Source organism: Lonchura striata, chromosome 1A (assembly GCF_050655825.1).
Source record: "Lonchura striata isolate lonStrDom1 chromosome 1A, ASM5065582v1, whole genome shotgun sequence".
NCBI classification, from domain to species: domain Eukaryota; kingdom Metazoa; phylum Chordata; class Aves; order Passeriformes; family Estrildidae; genus Lonchura; species Lonchura striata.
Genome location: NC_140741.1, coordinates 23,151,142 through 23,167,136, shown reverse-complemented (window position 1 = coordinate 23,167,136; position 15,995 = coordinate 23,151,142). Strand labels below are relative to the sequence as shown.

The 15,995-nt window shown below is 44.3% G+C and overlaps 1 protein-coding gene across 8 annotated transcripts in view; it reads right to left on the bottom strand.

Annotated features, from left to right (window-relative positions):
* STAB2 (stabilin 2) overlaps window positions 1-15,995 on the bottom strand; it is a 76,889-nt gene that overhangs the window by 7,917 nt on the left and 52,977 nt on the right. For all 8 annotated transcript variants that reach the window (XM_085569604.1, XM_085569599.1, XM_085569598.1 and 5 more), the window contains 18 exons: window positions 15,024-15,095; window positions 13,041-13,160; window positions 12,582-12,629; window positions 11,494-11,577; window positions 11,261-11,407; window positions 10,736-10,861; window positions 10,358-10,417; window positions 9,806-9,982; window positions 9,635-9,724; window positions 8,265-8,411; window positions 7,133-7,189; window positions 6,601-6,724; window positions 5,443-5,592; window positions 3,600-3,704; window positions 3,143-3,250; window positions 2,321-2,514; window positions 1,197-1,338; window positions 774-907 (listed from right to left, as the gene is read on the bottom strand). In XM_085569604.1, coding sequence (XP_085425730.1) covers window positions 774-907; window positions 1,197-1,338; window positions 2,321-2,514; window positions 3,143-3,250; window positions 3,600-3,704; window positions 5,443-5,592; window positions 6,601-6,724; window positions 7,133-7,189; window positions 8,265-8,411; window positions 9,635-9,724; window positions 9,806-9,982; window positions 10,358-10,417; window positions 10,736-10,861; window positions 11,261-11,407; window positions 11,494-11,577; window positions 12,582-12,629; window positions 13,041-13,160; window positions 15,024-15,095 — 2,085 coding nt within the window. The remainder of the gene's footprint in view (window positions 1-773; window positions 908-1,196; window positions 1,339-2,320; window positions 2,515-3,142; window positions 3,251-3,599; window positions 3,705-5,442; window positions 5,593-6,600; window positions 6,725-7,132; window positions 7,190-8,264; window positions 8,412-9,634; window positions 9,725-9,805; window positions 9,983-10,357; window positions 10,418-10,735; window positions 10,862-11,260; window positions 11,408-11,493; window positions 11,578-12,581; window positions 12,630-13,040; window positions 13,161-15,023; window positions 15,096-15,995) is intronic.

The following is a 15,995-nucleotide window of genomic DNA, read 5'->3' as shown; positions in this document are numbered from 1 at the left end:
AGTCTGAAAACTGCTCACAGCCAAACATACCCTGGGGCATGGGCATAGGAAAGGAGGGAAAATGATGCTTATTAGCACAGAGCAGCCCCTTTGCTCCTCCCTCTCCATTTACTCTGTGTCTTGGTCCTATTTGGGAATCTCTTCCCTCCGAGAGGCCTCCTCAGTAGGAGTCTGAATAACATTACAGCAGTCCAGGGTTGTGGGTGACAGAGCCTGCGCCTACAGCTGACAGCTCCAGCTCCAGACAAATCTGAAGACCCTTTAATTTTGGTCACAATGCATTGTGTACTTTTCTTTGCTGAGCATCTTAATACAGAAGAACCAATCTATACCTTTACTTTTACCTATAGCCTATCATAACTACTATAATTACCTTATTCATGTTATTATTCTCCATTCACAAAAAGTTAGTATGTTATAGTTTAAGCTAGAAGTTATTTTTCAGTTTTCTTGCAGTGGAAAATTCTGAGACATTTTTCTACTTGCAATATCAGCAATCTTGTTTGCCAGTGGTATCTTTCTGCTTGGTAAAAACATCTTCCTGTTTGAGGTGAGTTTATTGTTTGCTCTAAGCCATAAAAACCCCTTCTAACCAACATACCCTTTGCCTTCTTAGTTATCCAGTAAGACTGCTCAGAATTATTTTCTTCTATATCAAAACTTGCTTTGATTTATATTCCTTCTTCAGATTCCACAGTCAAAAATCTTTCTGCCAAGCATACATATCTGTGAGACTTTCTGGTCAAACTTTCTTCCTTCCCAACCCTCCTCACCTTCTGTGCATACAGCAGCTGGTCGTAGGTAGCGATGGTGGCCGACTCATTGGCACAGGCCTCCTTGGCCTGCTGGTAACTCATTCTGTACTGGCCCACGGGGGACTGCAGGTGGAACACCCCGACCGTGGTGTCTGCAAAGAGAGACAAGGACCAGCTCCTCCTGAAGGGGCTTCCATGGTAAAGAGTCAGCTGTGCCATACGAATACCCGTGGATTTTGTGAATTAGAGCAGATTGATTCCTTGGGGTAGCGTTCCTACCTGGACTGTCCCCACACATTGCTTCATGATAAATTCACTGTAATTCTAACTGTAATCTCACTGTTTGATGGGGCCATTAAGTAGAGGTGTGAGTGAGTTTACAGCTCCTGGTCACTGGCCCCAGGGCACGGGGCTGGTGGTGTGCAGGTGTGCTCTCCTCACCTTGGAAATGCAGGTCGGCGCAGTCGGCATCGGGGTGGCACTGCCCGTTGTCCTGCAGGCAGCGGTCGAGGGGCTGCTGCATCACGGAGCAGTTCAGCCCATCGCCAATGAAGCTGTTTTTGCATTCGCACTTACGTCTGCCCTGCTCAGCGAGAGAAGCAAAAAGGCCAAGACAAGCATTTAGCTGACATGACACTGGTGCTTCAGGCAGCATTCTGAACTGTTGGGGAAATTTCACTTGATATAAGCAGGAATGGACAAACAGAAAAGTTGCTACTAACAAGTAAGCCAAATATTTACACATGTACTTGGGTGCTTTGCTGAATTAACACCAAAGCATAATTTCATCAGCAAAATTAATAACATGCACTGGAGGATTATATGACATGTAATTCACAAAAACGGATGGCAAACAAATAAAAATGATATTTAAATGACTGGGCATGGAAGCAAGCATTGAATTTAACAGCCCACTGCTAGTAATAAATGAGAACTATAAACCGAGCAGGAATTGGTGACATCCAGGAATTGCGATGGTTGACAGCTGGAATGGATTATCAGCAAGAATTTTCTAGATCAGTCCAGGAAGGCAGCTCAGGCAAGACACCAAAATGGAATGGAGAAGTGATCCCGCAAGCACCAGGATCAAGTCACCTGCACAAGTTTTCCCTAACCACATTGACTATGTGGGTCATGGAATGTGTATCATGTGGCTGCAGAGTTTTTTAAGCTGAGTTCAAGCAATCAACAAATGACACTATTCTTCCAGCTGTCCCTTTGTTTATCTTCTAAAATGTAATTAATTTTAGTCCAAGAAATTTGTGTTGCAAATAAGGGCAGACAGGTAGAGAGAGCTAAGATTGGGACAGAAAGACTACATATGCAAAATTTCCCAGCTTCTGTGTTACCCCATTCCCCAGAGCAAAGATGTCAAAATGTTTCTCAGCCTTCAGCTGAGGCATACCAAACTGATGTGTCAAGTAGGTTGGAGCTAAGTAAAGGCTGTTTTGGAAAATGTAGATTTATAGAGGTACAGGGCATGATCCAGCCAGAGGAGACTTCTGCTGGCACCAGGAAGAAACTCCTCAGGCTTCCCTTCTGGGAACTGAAATAATTCTACTTACAGGTCCTGTGACAATGCAGATGGCATGCTCGTGGCAGCCTCCGTTGAACCCATCAGCACAAGGGTTTATTGGAAGGCAGGTGAACCCATCTCCCTTGTAGCCCTTCTGGCAGCTACAGAAGACTTTCACCCCATGCTGTGTGCAGTCAGCTGCCTTGTGGCACCCACCATTGTTCTGTTTGCAAAGTTCTGCAGCTGCAGGGGAAAAAACCCAAATGAATAAAGTCTACTTTTAAAGAGGATGTTCTTGTTCCTCATAAAGACAAACCATCACCAGTCCTTTCACACTAAAAATACTAGAATACTTGTTGGACGGAAAAAAAGCTGTTTCCATTTCCTGAGGCATTACTGAATTTCTGTAAGTCTATCCCTTAGGGCTCTGACAGCCTTGTCAGGATGTTCTTGATTCAGGAGACATGCTAACAACCTTCAGATTTCCGGCCAGGTTGACTTTGGAAGATGTAAGGCACCTGTCTGAGAAAGAACAACTGTTTCTGTAGCAATGTTACCAGGGAAGTGCCTTGCCTATGGGCATAAAAAAAATCATAATATCCTTCTTTTTGGAAAAGCCCTTAGATATCTTTACGTCTGAGAGAAACCTTGCTGTCTTCAAAACTTGACTGAAGTGCACTTGCTGCCCATGCTCCTGCTTGGTAAAGTCTGGAGAAGTCTTATTTAGAAAAACCTGAATTTCACCCATTGCAGAGTGGAAGTTTTTAGATTGGCCAGGCACCAATTCATGGTGGGCAGTAACTGCATTGCTGTGTGTGTGTGCAAGAGGGAAGAGCCTGCCTTCTGGCCCTGAGTGGGGGTGGGAGCTCACCTGTGCACGTGATCCCGTCCCCATCGTACAGGGGCTTGCACTGGCACGTGTTGTTCTCCGTGCAGATGGCGTTGGCCGAGCAGCTCGGGGAGCACACTGGTGGCAGAGCTGCAGGGAAGGCAGAACAGCTGGAATCAAACAGTTCTGGCACCACAATGCCCTCATTTCATGCAGAAGAACAACCCTTAGTACCAGTCTGGCTAGCTGGAAAATAGGTAATAGTTTTATTTTTTGATTGCCAAGGCCCAAAGCCTCTCCACAGGGAGGTAATAACTCATATTGTCACATCTCAAAAGAGGAAACAGTGTGGTCCTCAGTCCAGAGCAGGGTCCCTAAGTGCTCTTACAGAGCTCCTGACATTTATTAACCCTTTCTGTCTTATCTATGGAAACCTGTTGAACTGCAAGTAGTTTCAACCCATAGCTCCATGGACACACTGGTGAGAGCAGGCAGAGACCTAGCTTGGTTTCACACAGCCGGCCAGTCCATCCTGTTTCACAGAAACATCGTCCTGTCCCTGAGTAGCCTTCATCACACTGCCCGTTGTTCTTGCATTCACAAGCTGGAAAAGAAACACAGAGGCCACTTGAAGAGTATGAAAGTCTTCCTCTAGAGAAACATAATCATGTCAGTTCAGATACAGATGAGTCTAACTTCATGGTATTTCACTATGAGGCCAGTCAAGCAGAGGACCAGACTTTCCAGAGTGCTTGAGCAATTGTCATCCTTGGAGGTTTTCAAGTGCTGACAGGATAAGTCCTGAACAACATGAGCTCAGAACTGACTCTGTTTTGAGAAGGAGTTGGGCTAGAGACCTTCTGAAACCTCTTCTAATCTGAGTTAACCTGTGGTCCTGTGATTTTATAATTGGCATTAGTTCAGTGTGCCTCTGAAAATGAAAATTACTATTGATCTGCACATTGCAGTGGAGTAGGAAACTGCACAGAGAGGTGTGGTAGGAAAGAGTTAAGGGCTGATCTGAAGACCTGGCCAAATCAGCCCTAATAAGCAGCAGCTGTTAATTGTGGGGAGGCCAGAGAAAAACAAGGTGTGTAGAGGGACAGTTCTTAGTTGCTGTGTGGGTGAAGATCCAGCTGAGTAAGGAAGCCAGACATGAGGTTAGTGAGCTTTGCTGTAAAATGTAGACAAGTTACCTCTATTTTACTTTTTTAGGTTTTCAGATATTTTCATGACTAAAAGCTTTTGGATTCTTTCAGCTCTTTCTATAGATGAGGCTTTGGTGCTTCTGCCTTCTAACCTGAGGTGTGATGGTTTTTCCTCTCTTCTTTGGGCCCTGCAACAACTTACGTGCTAAATCCTTCCTAAAAAATGATTCATGGCTCTCTGTTTTATAATGTCATGCTGCAGCATATTTTATGGCCTTATCCTTCTTCTTGAAGTATTGTTGTTTAGAGAAGTTAGTTATATGGGATTTGTGGAACTGATTTTTTGCATACCTGTCCTACTGAAAAGGAGCTTCACTTGCTGGCTTTTTTAAATTTAGTCTATTAATTTTTGTCTGACTTAAATAAAAAGGAAGGGGTTATAAACCTTTTTTTCTTAAATTTCATGGTCTGGTTTCAAGCTAATAGCTCATACATTTTATGCTCTGGTGTGCTATTAAAGTGGATGAACTGTAGGTAGGCATAATGCTGAGAATCTGTGTCCAAGCCTGTTGTCTTGACTATACCCCCATCCTACGTGCCTGAGGAGCAGTACAGGTGCACAGGTTTAGGATGGAGACATTAATGTTGTAACTTCTTATCTGAAAGGCTTTTATGTCAGGAAAATATTTAAGTTTAAAGGGAGCTATTGATCCTGCTTCCACCTAGTTAACATTTAAAGCCACACAGAGAGGTGGAGTTTGTGAGCAGTTGCTTGGCTGTCCCTCTTCACAAACAGCCCTCACCCTGGTCCTTTTTCTTCTCTGTGGAAGCAGCACATAGCCTGAGCCTCCTGCATTCCTTGGGGAGCCATATTGCTAAAATCCTATCTTAAGCTATATGGGGATGGAGAAGAAAGCTGTGCTGTAGCTAAAACCACTTGTTGCTGGAGGCCCTGTTTCTGTTCTGTTACTGACGTGCTGTGTAAGAGTAAGAGGTTCTGTGCAGACACAGCCATGCAGCCTCTGCACGCCCTCTTCTCCTCCTCCCTTCTGCGACCTTTGTGCCATCCCCTGGTGTGAGGAGGCACTCAAGAAAAATGTTGCTCTTAAGAGGGAAGATTTCCTTGGCCTACTCAGAAACTCCTTGCTGACAGAACAGTTTAGGCATGGATATGACAAGGGCACTCATACGTACGCCTGCAGGTGAAGCCATATCTGCCTGGCAAGCACAGCTCACATGAGGTCCCGTTGAAGCCGCCGGTGCAGCGGCACTCTCCTGTCCCCGTGTACCCGTCATCGCAGGAGCCGTGGCCATTGCATGGGGTCTCTGGGCCCCCTGGGCAAGCTGAAAGTTTGGAAAAGAAAAGTGGCTCTTTAGGTGCGTGTTTATTCATTGTCACTGTTGGTTCTCTAGTGTTCTGTAAAAATCATCGAGGAGGAATGCCTGTAAATGCATCTCCCCTGAGGTGTGTAGAAGTGGCTGTGACACTTATGACTATGTGAGCCTTGTGCTCTAAATTCCTTGATGTGCTTCCACAGCTCCTACCACTAAGGTGTTGGAGATCCTTCCAGCTCTGACTTGGGGATGCTGTTGTCTGGCTGCTTGCTCATTCAGACCAGTCTGTGAATGGCACTGCCCAAATTGAGCCTTTCTTGTGTCTCTCTCTGGGTCTATGTACTGTCAGAGCGACGCCAAAGGGCAGCTCAGGGTGAGCTGGCCAAAATTGAATGGGATCTGCATGTGTCTGCCTGTTAAAGTGGGACAGAGCAAGCTGGCAGGGCTATGTGTGGCTGGGCCTATCTGCCAGCAGAGATCGTGACCCTGTGTACCCTGGTGGAGGTCCCAGTACTGGGACCTGCAGGGCTGGCAGGTGAAGGAGAACAGTTTGGAAGTGTCTGCTAAGATATTACTGAGATGGAGCCTCCCAAATTGTCTCCACCTGTTCAGAACTACAACTTCTGAGCTTGCTCTGATGATAAGTGCACTTGCCTGTGGCTGAGCAATTATGCACTGGTTCTCAGGTGTGTGCTGGTGGTGTTGTGTGAACCTGAGCCTGTGTTGCAAGGACTTTCAGCTGGTGACCCGCTCAGCAGGACAGCCTTTACTCTCTGTAGCACTCACCTGCTACTACTATGGAGTTTAAAGCTTGCTCCAAATGTGAGGAGATAATCTGAATTGAAGAAGCAGTTAACACTTTGTGCTCTTCAGCTTTTGCAACCAAGTTCCCTCATCTTGCAACTGGTCTCTCCTTGTGCCCCTTATTCCAGCTCTCCCAGTTTTGCCTGCTGGGCACTACACAGCTGTACTGGGGAAGGGGAGGGCACAGGATGGCCATGTGGGTGGGAATCCTACCTTGGCAGTCTGGCCCGAAGTAGCCCTTGCAGCACTTGGCTATGTGGATGACCATGGAGCAGTTCCTGCGGCACCCATCCCTCCGCAGCCCATAGGACTCGTAGGTGCACCACTGCATTCCTTCCTGTGTGTCAGCACAGAGAGAGGAGGGGAGAACACAGGCAGATGAGTTTTTTCCCTCTTTAAATTGTAATTTATGATGTACATTGAAATCAAAATGTGATGTGTGAAGAGTATGAGTGTGAGGCCCCCACCCTCTCCGATTCCTGATATGCTAGGCACTGTTCCTGAGAGTGCAGGGGCTGCTCTGGAGTCAGCTGAAGCACTTTTACAGTGGATGCTGTGTGAGACCAACAAGCATCCCCCACCACCACCAGATGTTTGCCCAGGGACAGCTTTGTCACTTAACAGTGTGGTAGCACTGTCAAAGGTTCTCTTTTTATTTATTCTAAGAAACCTTTTCTGGTTTGTTGTTCTGAAGTACAGAGAAAAGCATGTTAGTCTGCTTACATGTGAGAGTTGAATATTTTACCTTTGGTTTTGTCCCTGGAGGGCATTTATAGTTATTGAAACAGCTAGCACAATGTCCCTGGAAAAGGGAAAACAAAAAGTGTGTTAAAATAATGGCTACAAAAGGCCATTTGATTTGGACAAAAAGTGTTTTATGAGACCAGAAAAAGTAAAGCTTACTGCACTTAAAAAAATAATAGAAAACTGTGGAGGAGCAAGAGAGGAGAGTGACAACAAAATAGTTGCAATAATTTAGTGCCATAAAAATACAAGGAAATAGTTTTGTACTGGAATATAAGTTCTGGAAGAGGAAACTGGTCTGGGTTTAAAGAAGGAGGGAAGAGATGAGAAATGTTCTTTGAACAAGTATTGATGTGATCTGTATTAGATCTGGATGTCTAATTTAGAGTACAGAAAAATGTTTGCTTCTCAGGAACTGCTTATGAAATTTGAAGAAATGATATGTGTTTAATTTCATTTAATAGTATAATAAACGGCAACTTAAGCAGATGGGATATACACAATTGTTGGTTTTATAATTGAAATACATGTTCCAAGAAGTGTTTTTGAAGACTGACTACCTGGAAGTTCTTTCACTTCTAGGAATTTTTTTCATACTTCCAAATTAAACTGAAGTAAACTTGGTCTTGAAACTGTTTGAAGATGACTTTCAAAATTTCCCATTTGTGGGACTCATCAAAATTCACGGAGGAAACTTCCTCCACACTAACAGTGCCTGTTCAGGTGTGTTAAAAACAAGAAATGTCAGAGCCTGAGACAGAGTAGGCAGTTCTCTATCTTGTGTCCTTCATACCCTGTACCGCTGGAGTAGCAGTGCTGTTCTTTTTTAATAGGGAACTTTGGAAACGTGACCTCTACAGACAAAACTGTAGTGTGAACTTCCACTGATTAAAAAGCAAGACAGAAAGATTTGTCCTTGCTCAAGTTTTTGCTTGCATGTGTATAAAGTGTTTTTTTTTTTTTTTTTTTTTTTTATGGTCTTCAGTGGAACCACTTGTCCTGTGTGCTGCTTTGTGTGGATACAGGGTGTGTGCTGTGTGCCTGCGAGGCATCGTGCTGCACTTGTGAATCTCTGTCTAACACTGGGCCTGGGCTGTGTTGCTGTCAGGGTGGGGACCCGAAGGGGCACAAACCATGAACTCCATGGTGAGGAAGCTGTCACAGCGTCCCCCCAGGCTGGGCTCTGTCAGCAGGCAGTTGATCCCGTAGGCAATGCCCCCGTCGAACTCCAGCTGCCGCTGCACTACCTTGCACTGTCCGTCGTTCAGGAAAAGGGCGCCCTGGGAGATGGGATGGGGAGAGGGGACATGGCAAGTCATGAGCTGCTCCTCCTTGGGTTCCTGCTCTCTGTAGGAATGCTCTTGGGGCAAGGTGGTATGTCAAACTATCCTGTAAGTAAAATTGGGGTTATAGGGGCTCAAACCCAATTTTGGGGCCTCTCTTCCTATGGGCAGATGTGTGTCTGGAGTACTGTGTTCAGCTTTGGGGTTCCCAGCACAGGAAGGATGTGGACCTGTTGGAGTAACTCCAGAGGAGGGCCATGAAGATACTCCAAGGGCTGGAGCATTTCTCCTGTGAAGACAGGGTGAGAGAGTTGGGTCTTTTCAGCTGGGAGAAGAGAAGGCTTCAGGGAGACCCTAGAGCACCTTCCAGTCCCTAAATGGGGATATGTGAGAATTGGAGAAGGATTTTTAGCAAGGGCATGTAATGATAAGACAAGGGATGATGGCTTTAAACTGAAAAAAGGTGGGTTTAGACTGGATTTTGGGAAGAAATTCTTTACTGTGAGGTTGGTGAGACACTGGAAGAAGATGCCCAGAGAGCTGTGGATGCTCCATCCCTGGAAGTGTTCATGGCCAGGTTGAATGGGAGTTTGAGCAACCTGGTCTAGTGTAAGGTGTCATTGTTCATAACAGGGGGGTTGGAACAAAATGATCTTCAGGAGTCCTTCCAACCCAAACCATTCCATAATGTCTTTCTTTTCTTTAGAGGAGAGAATATGCCAATCCTATGTTCACAGGTTTATCTTATGTGCATTTAGACTTAGATGTTTGCCAGGTATGATCTGATACATTTGTAAAGAAAAATGTGACATTGTTCTGGTTTATCAGGCTATGTATGTGCCTGCAACCTTAGCTTGGAAGTGCTTATGCACCAGAGTTTGCATGCAGATGCTGCATTCATGGGGTTCAAAACCAGGCTGATCTTAATGGTTTTGCACTGGTATTGTACAAGTTAGTGTGCTGGTATTTCAGTTCCAAGGTGACTGAGGGCTGTTTTGAACAAATTGCATCTTGCAACAGAGAAAATGACTGCTCCAAAAAGTCAAACCATACAGTTTGCTGAATCTGTTGGTGTGGCTCTTGACATGTAGCAGTGATGGCCAACAAAATTTTGGTGCAACTGACCCTCCCTGGGTGCTGTGCAAAGGCTAATTTGGGCTGCAGGAGTGGATCCTGCAGCAGGAGTGAGGAATAAACGTGCCAGCAGAGCGAACACTTACGATCTCCCCGTTATCCCCACAGCTCACGCTGAGGTTGGAGCCCTGCAGGGTCTTCAGTGAGGTGGAGCTTTGGAGCTGGTAGGCCAGCACCTGGGAAAGAAAAGGGGAGATGCATGTGTCTGGGCTTGCGTGTTTTGCCTGTGGCAACACTCCCAAAGTGCAAGGGCTTACCGCAGCATCACGGACAATGTGGAATTTGAGGTACTGCACCAGTTTGTTGGTGTTGGACTTCTTGAAGAGGAAGTCCTGCTGCTCCTGTGGCAGCCCACGGATGGCTGTGTCTGTGGGCCAGAAGAGCGTGACGGGTTTGTGAATGGGGTCATTGATCAGCCCAAGCAGGTTGTTTTTCTGCAACACAGCAACAATTGGGGCAGAAGATTAATGCTCTGTCCGAAAGTGACACTGACCTGTGGGGTGAATGTCAGGTATAACTGGGTTTGGTGCTCTGTGGGCTGCCTGGTCGCCAGCCTGCAAATACCTTGACTTTCAAAAGCAGATGCAAGTTGAACTTGATGTACAGTAGGACAGAGCTGAGTGGGGAAGGGAAAGGTGGCTCTGGGTCTGCTGAACATCCCCAACCTCTGAGGGAGTGTGGCTGGTGGTGAGCCCTTTGGTTCTCCTCAATAAAATCCTGTCAGTGATGCCATGTGCAGTGTGTGTGTGTTTTTCTCTTTAAATAATTTACAACCTTTCCCCAATGGCTTCTGTGTCTTGTGTCCTTACCTCTAGCAAAGTGTTGAACAGAATGTATCCATGCTTGGCTGCAACCATTTTAAGACTTTCCTACAAAGAAAGAAAAGTGAGTAATTTACCTAAGGAATACATTATTTGGATATTAAAAAAAGCAGGTAAGAGCTTGCTTTTCCCTGTAAGTCACTTTTTGTTACAAAATCAAAGCTGCCGTAAAAACCCTCTGCAGAAATCCTCTTATACTGTCCTTACTTTATCTGTAATTCTGGTGAATTTGAAATATAATATTTAATTTATTTTTTTCTATAAGGTCTTTTTAGTGTCACCTTTTTGTTGACTGATGTGATTTATGTCTCTGACAGTAACTGTGGAAAAGCCCCTGGGTTGGCAATAGTGATAAGCTGCACATACCTTCTTGAGGGGGAAATCCTGCATTTGTGAAGGGACCAGGATTTGGTTTATGACATGGATCACACCATTTGTGCCAACAGCATCACTGAGTACAATTTCAGCTTTGTTGTTCAAAACCAGTGAGTTCTGGAAAGGCAACAAAAAACATTTTTTCTGTGAAACCTTGTAGGAAAATGAGGCTGATGCTGAATTTCTTTGGTATAATGAGTCCAGACCACATTTTCTTTGCAGCAAAAAGTACTTTCAGCTTTAATAAATTGCCTTTGCTTTTTCAAACTCTCCTCATGCTTATAAAGCCAGAGTCTGAGGCTAAAATAGCTTGTGTCAAAGCAAGGGTTGTAGAACTCCACTCCTGGAATACCAAATAAGTGCTGAACTCTTCAGCTGAACAGGCAATCTTATTTGAAAGTCATTTATTTATTTTTGTGCATGAGAGGATGAAAGGGAGCCATTGAAGTTTCTGAAAAGGTGAATGAGAGCGGACTGTTTTGCTGTTCTGTTCCCTGCGTCTCCATGTTTGGTTACCTGGGAGTAGCTGATGTGTATGAGGTCACCTTGGAGAGAGGTGATGTTGGTGATCGCTGTCAGGTCCTTGTACAGCAGACTGGCACAACCCACCACGTGGTACCGGAGCACTTGAGCCATCACTCCTTTGGCAACCCAGTCCTTGACCTGCCGTGCGGAGTGGAGGGCGTGAGAAGCAGCTGAGCAAAGCGTCTGAAGCAGGAAGCTCATTTGTACTGAGCCCTTTTACTTACTCGTGGGTCACTGTTCAGTACGTCTGTGTGAGGGACTAACAGGGTGAAAGGGCCCGGCCCTGAGATATCTCTGATGGACAAGGCCTGCCAAATTGAAGAGGAAAAAGCAGCAATGAGTTAGTGCATGGGATGACACACAGTGACCTGTGGAGGGGAAGGTAGTGCCTGCAGCTCCATTGCTGCCACATGTTGTGTTCCCTTCCTTGCAACACAAGGGTGAGAGAAATTCCTCATGTGGACTTTGACTCCTAGCCTCCTCTGTCACCTTTGTTCACAGGTATTAAATAGAAGATTTTTATCTTACAGCCATGTCTTTATCTCCTCTGCAAAAACAAACAGGAGATGAGGGAATTAAATTAATTATTCTTAGAAGTACAAATGGACCTCTGCTATTGCAGGAACTTTGCAGTGACCACTGATAAGCTAAATTGAGAGCTCTCTTAAAGCAAGAGGAAGCCACTTGTCTACCATGGTAGCCAAACTGAAACTGGATTATAGGTCTTTAGGTTAGCAGGCCAGCATACAGGTTTGTACCGCCCTGAGGCTTCTGGTAAACAGAGAATTGCTGTTGCCAGTCTCCAAAAATCAGTGAGAGCTGGCTGTACATTGGCTGTCTTGCAAGACACGGAGCACTCTGTGATGTTTCAGGGAGGCAAGTGAAATTGTTGCCATTTGGAGATGCAGAAGGGGTAGTAAACAATTGGTATATTCTTGTTTCAGTATTCACAAGAGATGTGCTGGCAGATCTCAGACTTGGAATGGGTGAAAGCTTCAGTTTCATGCCCAGACTGGAGGCCTTATCTTTCTCTGGGACTTTGGTCTTGATCATTAATACTCTAGTTATTAATTGATCATTAACATTCTAATTATTACTGCTTTAGTGACAGTTAATAGCTTACATTACATTAGATCATCTCAAGTATTAGTGACTGATAATCCAGATCCAGTCCCAGTTACATTGAAGGAAGTTGATGCACACCTGATTCTTACCTACTTCTCTCTGCTCTACACTCTTGGAGAAAAAAAGGGACAAGAACACCTCCCCCTGCCCCCAAGAAAGCCCCCAAAACCCCAACCACTTCTCTTACCTCTAAGTGAAAATAAAACCTGGATGTGTTTGAGTTCCTGAGAAGTTCCTGCAATTAAGAACAAGACTCTGTAACAATGCTGCAAATGTGAGGCAATATCTATGGAGTGTAAACAAATGCAGCACTCAGACAAGAAAGGTAACTTCAGGTTTGGAGAAGTGCTACATATCTGTATTGCTTCTGTTCTGTTCTTACCTTACTTTGCCAAACAGTAGGCTTCTCTGAAACCAAAAACTCCCTAATACTACAGTTATAATGATTATCCATTAGGGTTTTTGTTTGTTTTGGCAGTTAAGGTTATCTTGCAGCGTCCTGTTCCTATTCCTGGTTTCTTGGACTGGGATAACTTCAAATTCTGGGATACAACTTTGTCCAAGAAAAATGTGGCATGTCTCAACCATTGTATTAAGTAACTATGGGAAGAAAAATAGGGGACAGCAAACCTGTGAAGCACTTTACCTGGAAGATGTTGCCTCGGCACTTAAATCCATCCCCAATGTAGTTAGGTTTGCAGGTGCAGGTCCTTTCTGTCAGCTCAGTGTCATTACAGATGGCAAATTCACTGCAGCCTCCATTATTCTTGTAAGGACAAAGTTTAAAATATATAATTCTTTCATTGCCAGGTGTATAAAACAATTCTAGTTCACCCTTCCCCCCCATTTATATAATTTAGGAAGGTTTAGTCACAAGATCTTTTTGAAACCACATCTTGCTGGAACATCTGATGGCATATAGTTTCTTTCAAACACTAAAGAGAATTTAGAGTTTATAAGAAATAAGTCTCCTTTTATGCAGAGGATTTAGTTTTCATTCCCTCCTTATTGTATTTAGTTTATGATGCTGTAAGGATGTAAAATATTTGCATGCAAGTCTCACTCTGCACCCTAGGGATGAGCCTTAGCTTCTCTACCAATGCAGGGTTGATTTACCCTAAGGGGAGCAATTTACACACTGTAAATTACTGGGATGGTGCCAGGAGCCTGAATTTATGGAGGAGCAAACCACAGGACTGTCTGATGGCCCAGGCCAGCTGTAACAGGGATTTGTCTTGTCCTTGTCTCTAAAGCATCTCCTGTCTGCACCCGAGTCCAACACTGGGCTTGGAGCAGTGGGTGCATCTTGCCCGGCATCTGCCTCCAGTACTAAACCAATATGTTCCTCACTCAGGAGCAGCATGCTGGGGCTCAGAGCTCTGCTCAGTCACAACTAGGTGCTCCTCTGTTACCACCTCAGCTTGCAAATAAGTTTTTATCCTGGGTTTGAGATCAAATTGGAGAAAATTGAGAAGCTTTCTTGTTTTTTGCTTCTTGCCTTTGTCTTCTTGTACTTGTTTCATGGTGTCCTTTCTGTTGCTGATCATCTCAGGGATCCTTTCCCATGGGCCATGAGAAGGATCAGAAACTCTTTTGAGAGCTACCAGTGGGGCCTGACTTGACAGGTCAGAGAGACAGCTGGCTGTAAGGAGTGGGTACGGGTGGATTTGCTGTGGATTTGGCTTGGCTTAGGCAGGCTGTTGGCAGCCTTGGCTACCTGTGAAGCTTTGCTGCACAGAGGCTTGGTCATCGTGGAGCCAGGTTAGCCTCTGGTATGACACGTATGCTCCTCAAGATGATCTTTATATTTAACACATAGTTAGCTTGGCATAATTAGTCAAGTGGAAGCAAAGCTGCTGGAACACAGCATAGGAAAAAGCAGGAAAATTCAAAATCATAGGGAGCAATGGCTCATAACTTTAAACACCCCTTCCTCCAAGTTGTGTTTTTGCCCTTGCTCTTTCATCTCTGCAACCTTTCAAGGACAGAGAAAGCCAGTTGAGAGGCCAGGCTGGGAGAGTGAGAATTGTTCTTGATGTGCTCAGAGCACAGAGGATTAATATACACGAGAGAGTGGATATGTCCCTGCTGCAGCTTGCCAGGAGGCAGAGTAGCGCAGAGAACCACACTGATTGCCAATATGTGGCTTGCAGTGTGTGAGCCAGCTTGTGCCAAACAAATATGGCTAATTCTCAGCCTGCAGTGACAAGTGAGGGACAGAATAGGTAGTGCCATGGCATGTCCAGGGTTGGGTGTTGTGGAAGGAATGGTTTTGTTAGCTTTTTGTAAGAACTCTATATGACAAATGATTTGCTGACCAAGGTTTTGGCACTACAGACCAGGGTCTGTTTCTCTGCATTGGATTTGAAGTGAGTTATTTAGATTCAACACATCCAGGCCCTTACTTGTGTTATGTCCATGTTGTGGTTGAGGAAAAGCCTTTCCTGCATGTTGAGTTTCTCTCGTAGTGAAATCACTCAATCATGTATTGAACCAAGAATACTTAAAAATTAGCCAAGTTAATGTACATAGATTCTTAGATTCGCACCTTAGTTTCAAATGCATACAACCCCCAAAAGTGTAATGTTTATAATGAGACATGAAATTGTCTCCTTAAATGGATACTCACTTGTGAACACAGGCTGATATATGTGCAGGTTTTGCCATCTCCAGAATATCCCTTGAGGCAATTACATACTGCCTACAAAGCAAAGTCAGAAAACAAGCATGCATTGAAAAATGCTTTAATTTTTTTTCATCACTCAAATATACAGTTTACTTTTTTCTGAGATAATTTCATTATGATAGAATGTGCAATTTATTAAGCTAAAAGTACATTATGTCTCTCAGAGCAGTTTCTTGGCCAGTATGAGTAAGCATAGACCGAGATTGGGAACTAATAATTTTGATTAGTCTCTATCTGCTTTTTCTTTGCCTATCCATCTCTTGTCTCCTCTCTGCTCTCCTGTTCATTTGAAATGACCCCTCTGACATTTGCACATTATTGTCTTGCTGACGAAACAGGCTAAACACTTAATTTGTTTCCCTCATGTTTTTTTGCATAGGTTGGTATTCCCCTCTCATCCCTTTCCTTCCCCTGTTCTTTTTTAAGTGATGAAAAGTAGCTTCAAAACACACCTGGAATTGTGTGTTACTGGCAGCTTCCCATGCAGTGGAAATGTAGCTGACACTTTGTCTTGGTTACTGATATTTTATATTTGTGGTTATCGTGAAGATGAAAAATAGTTGCAAAGAAATTAATTATATTCTCCAATACACTGCTTAATGGCTCTCAAATTAGAGTTTACATTTAATATGTGGGAATTTGAAAATTCAGTGAGATTTCTGCAGCAGAAATAAAACTGGGAGATAGTCCAATAGTAGTGTTTATGTACCTCCTGGATGAGTAAGAGGCCTAGAGGAAGGGCATTTCTGTCCTATAAATTTGCCTTTGCAGTGCTGGGTCTTGTAGTGGAAGTTGTTATTACTCTGATGTTGATTACATTCTCACAGGTAAGGAAGAATAAATAAACAGGTTGTAGCTACTACTCTAGGGAGCAGCAGAGTAGTGAGTGGATGTTGTAACCCTTTGCAAGAGCTA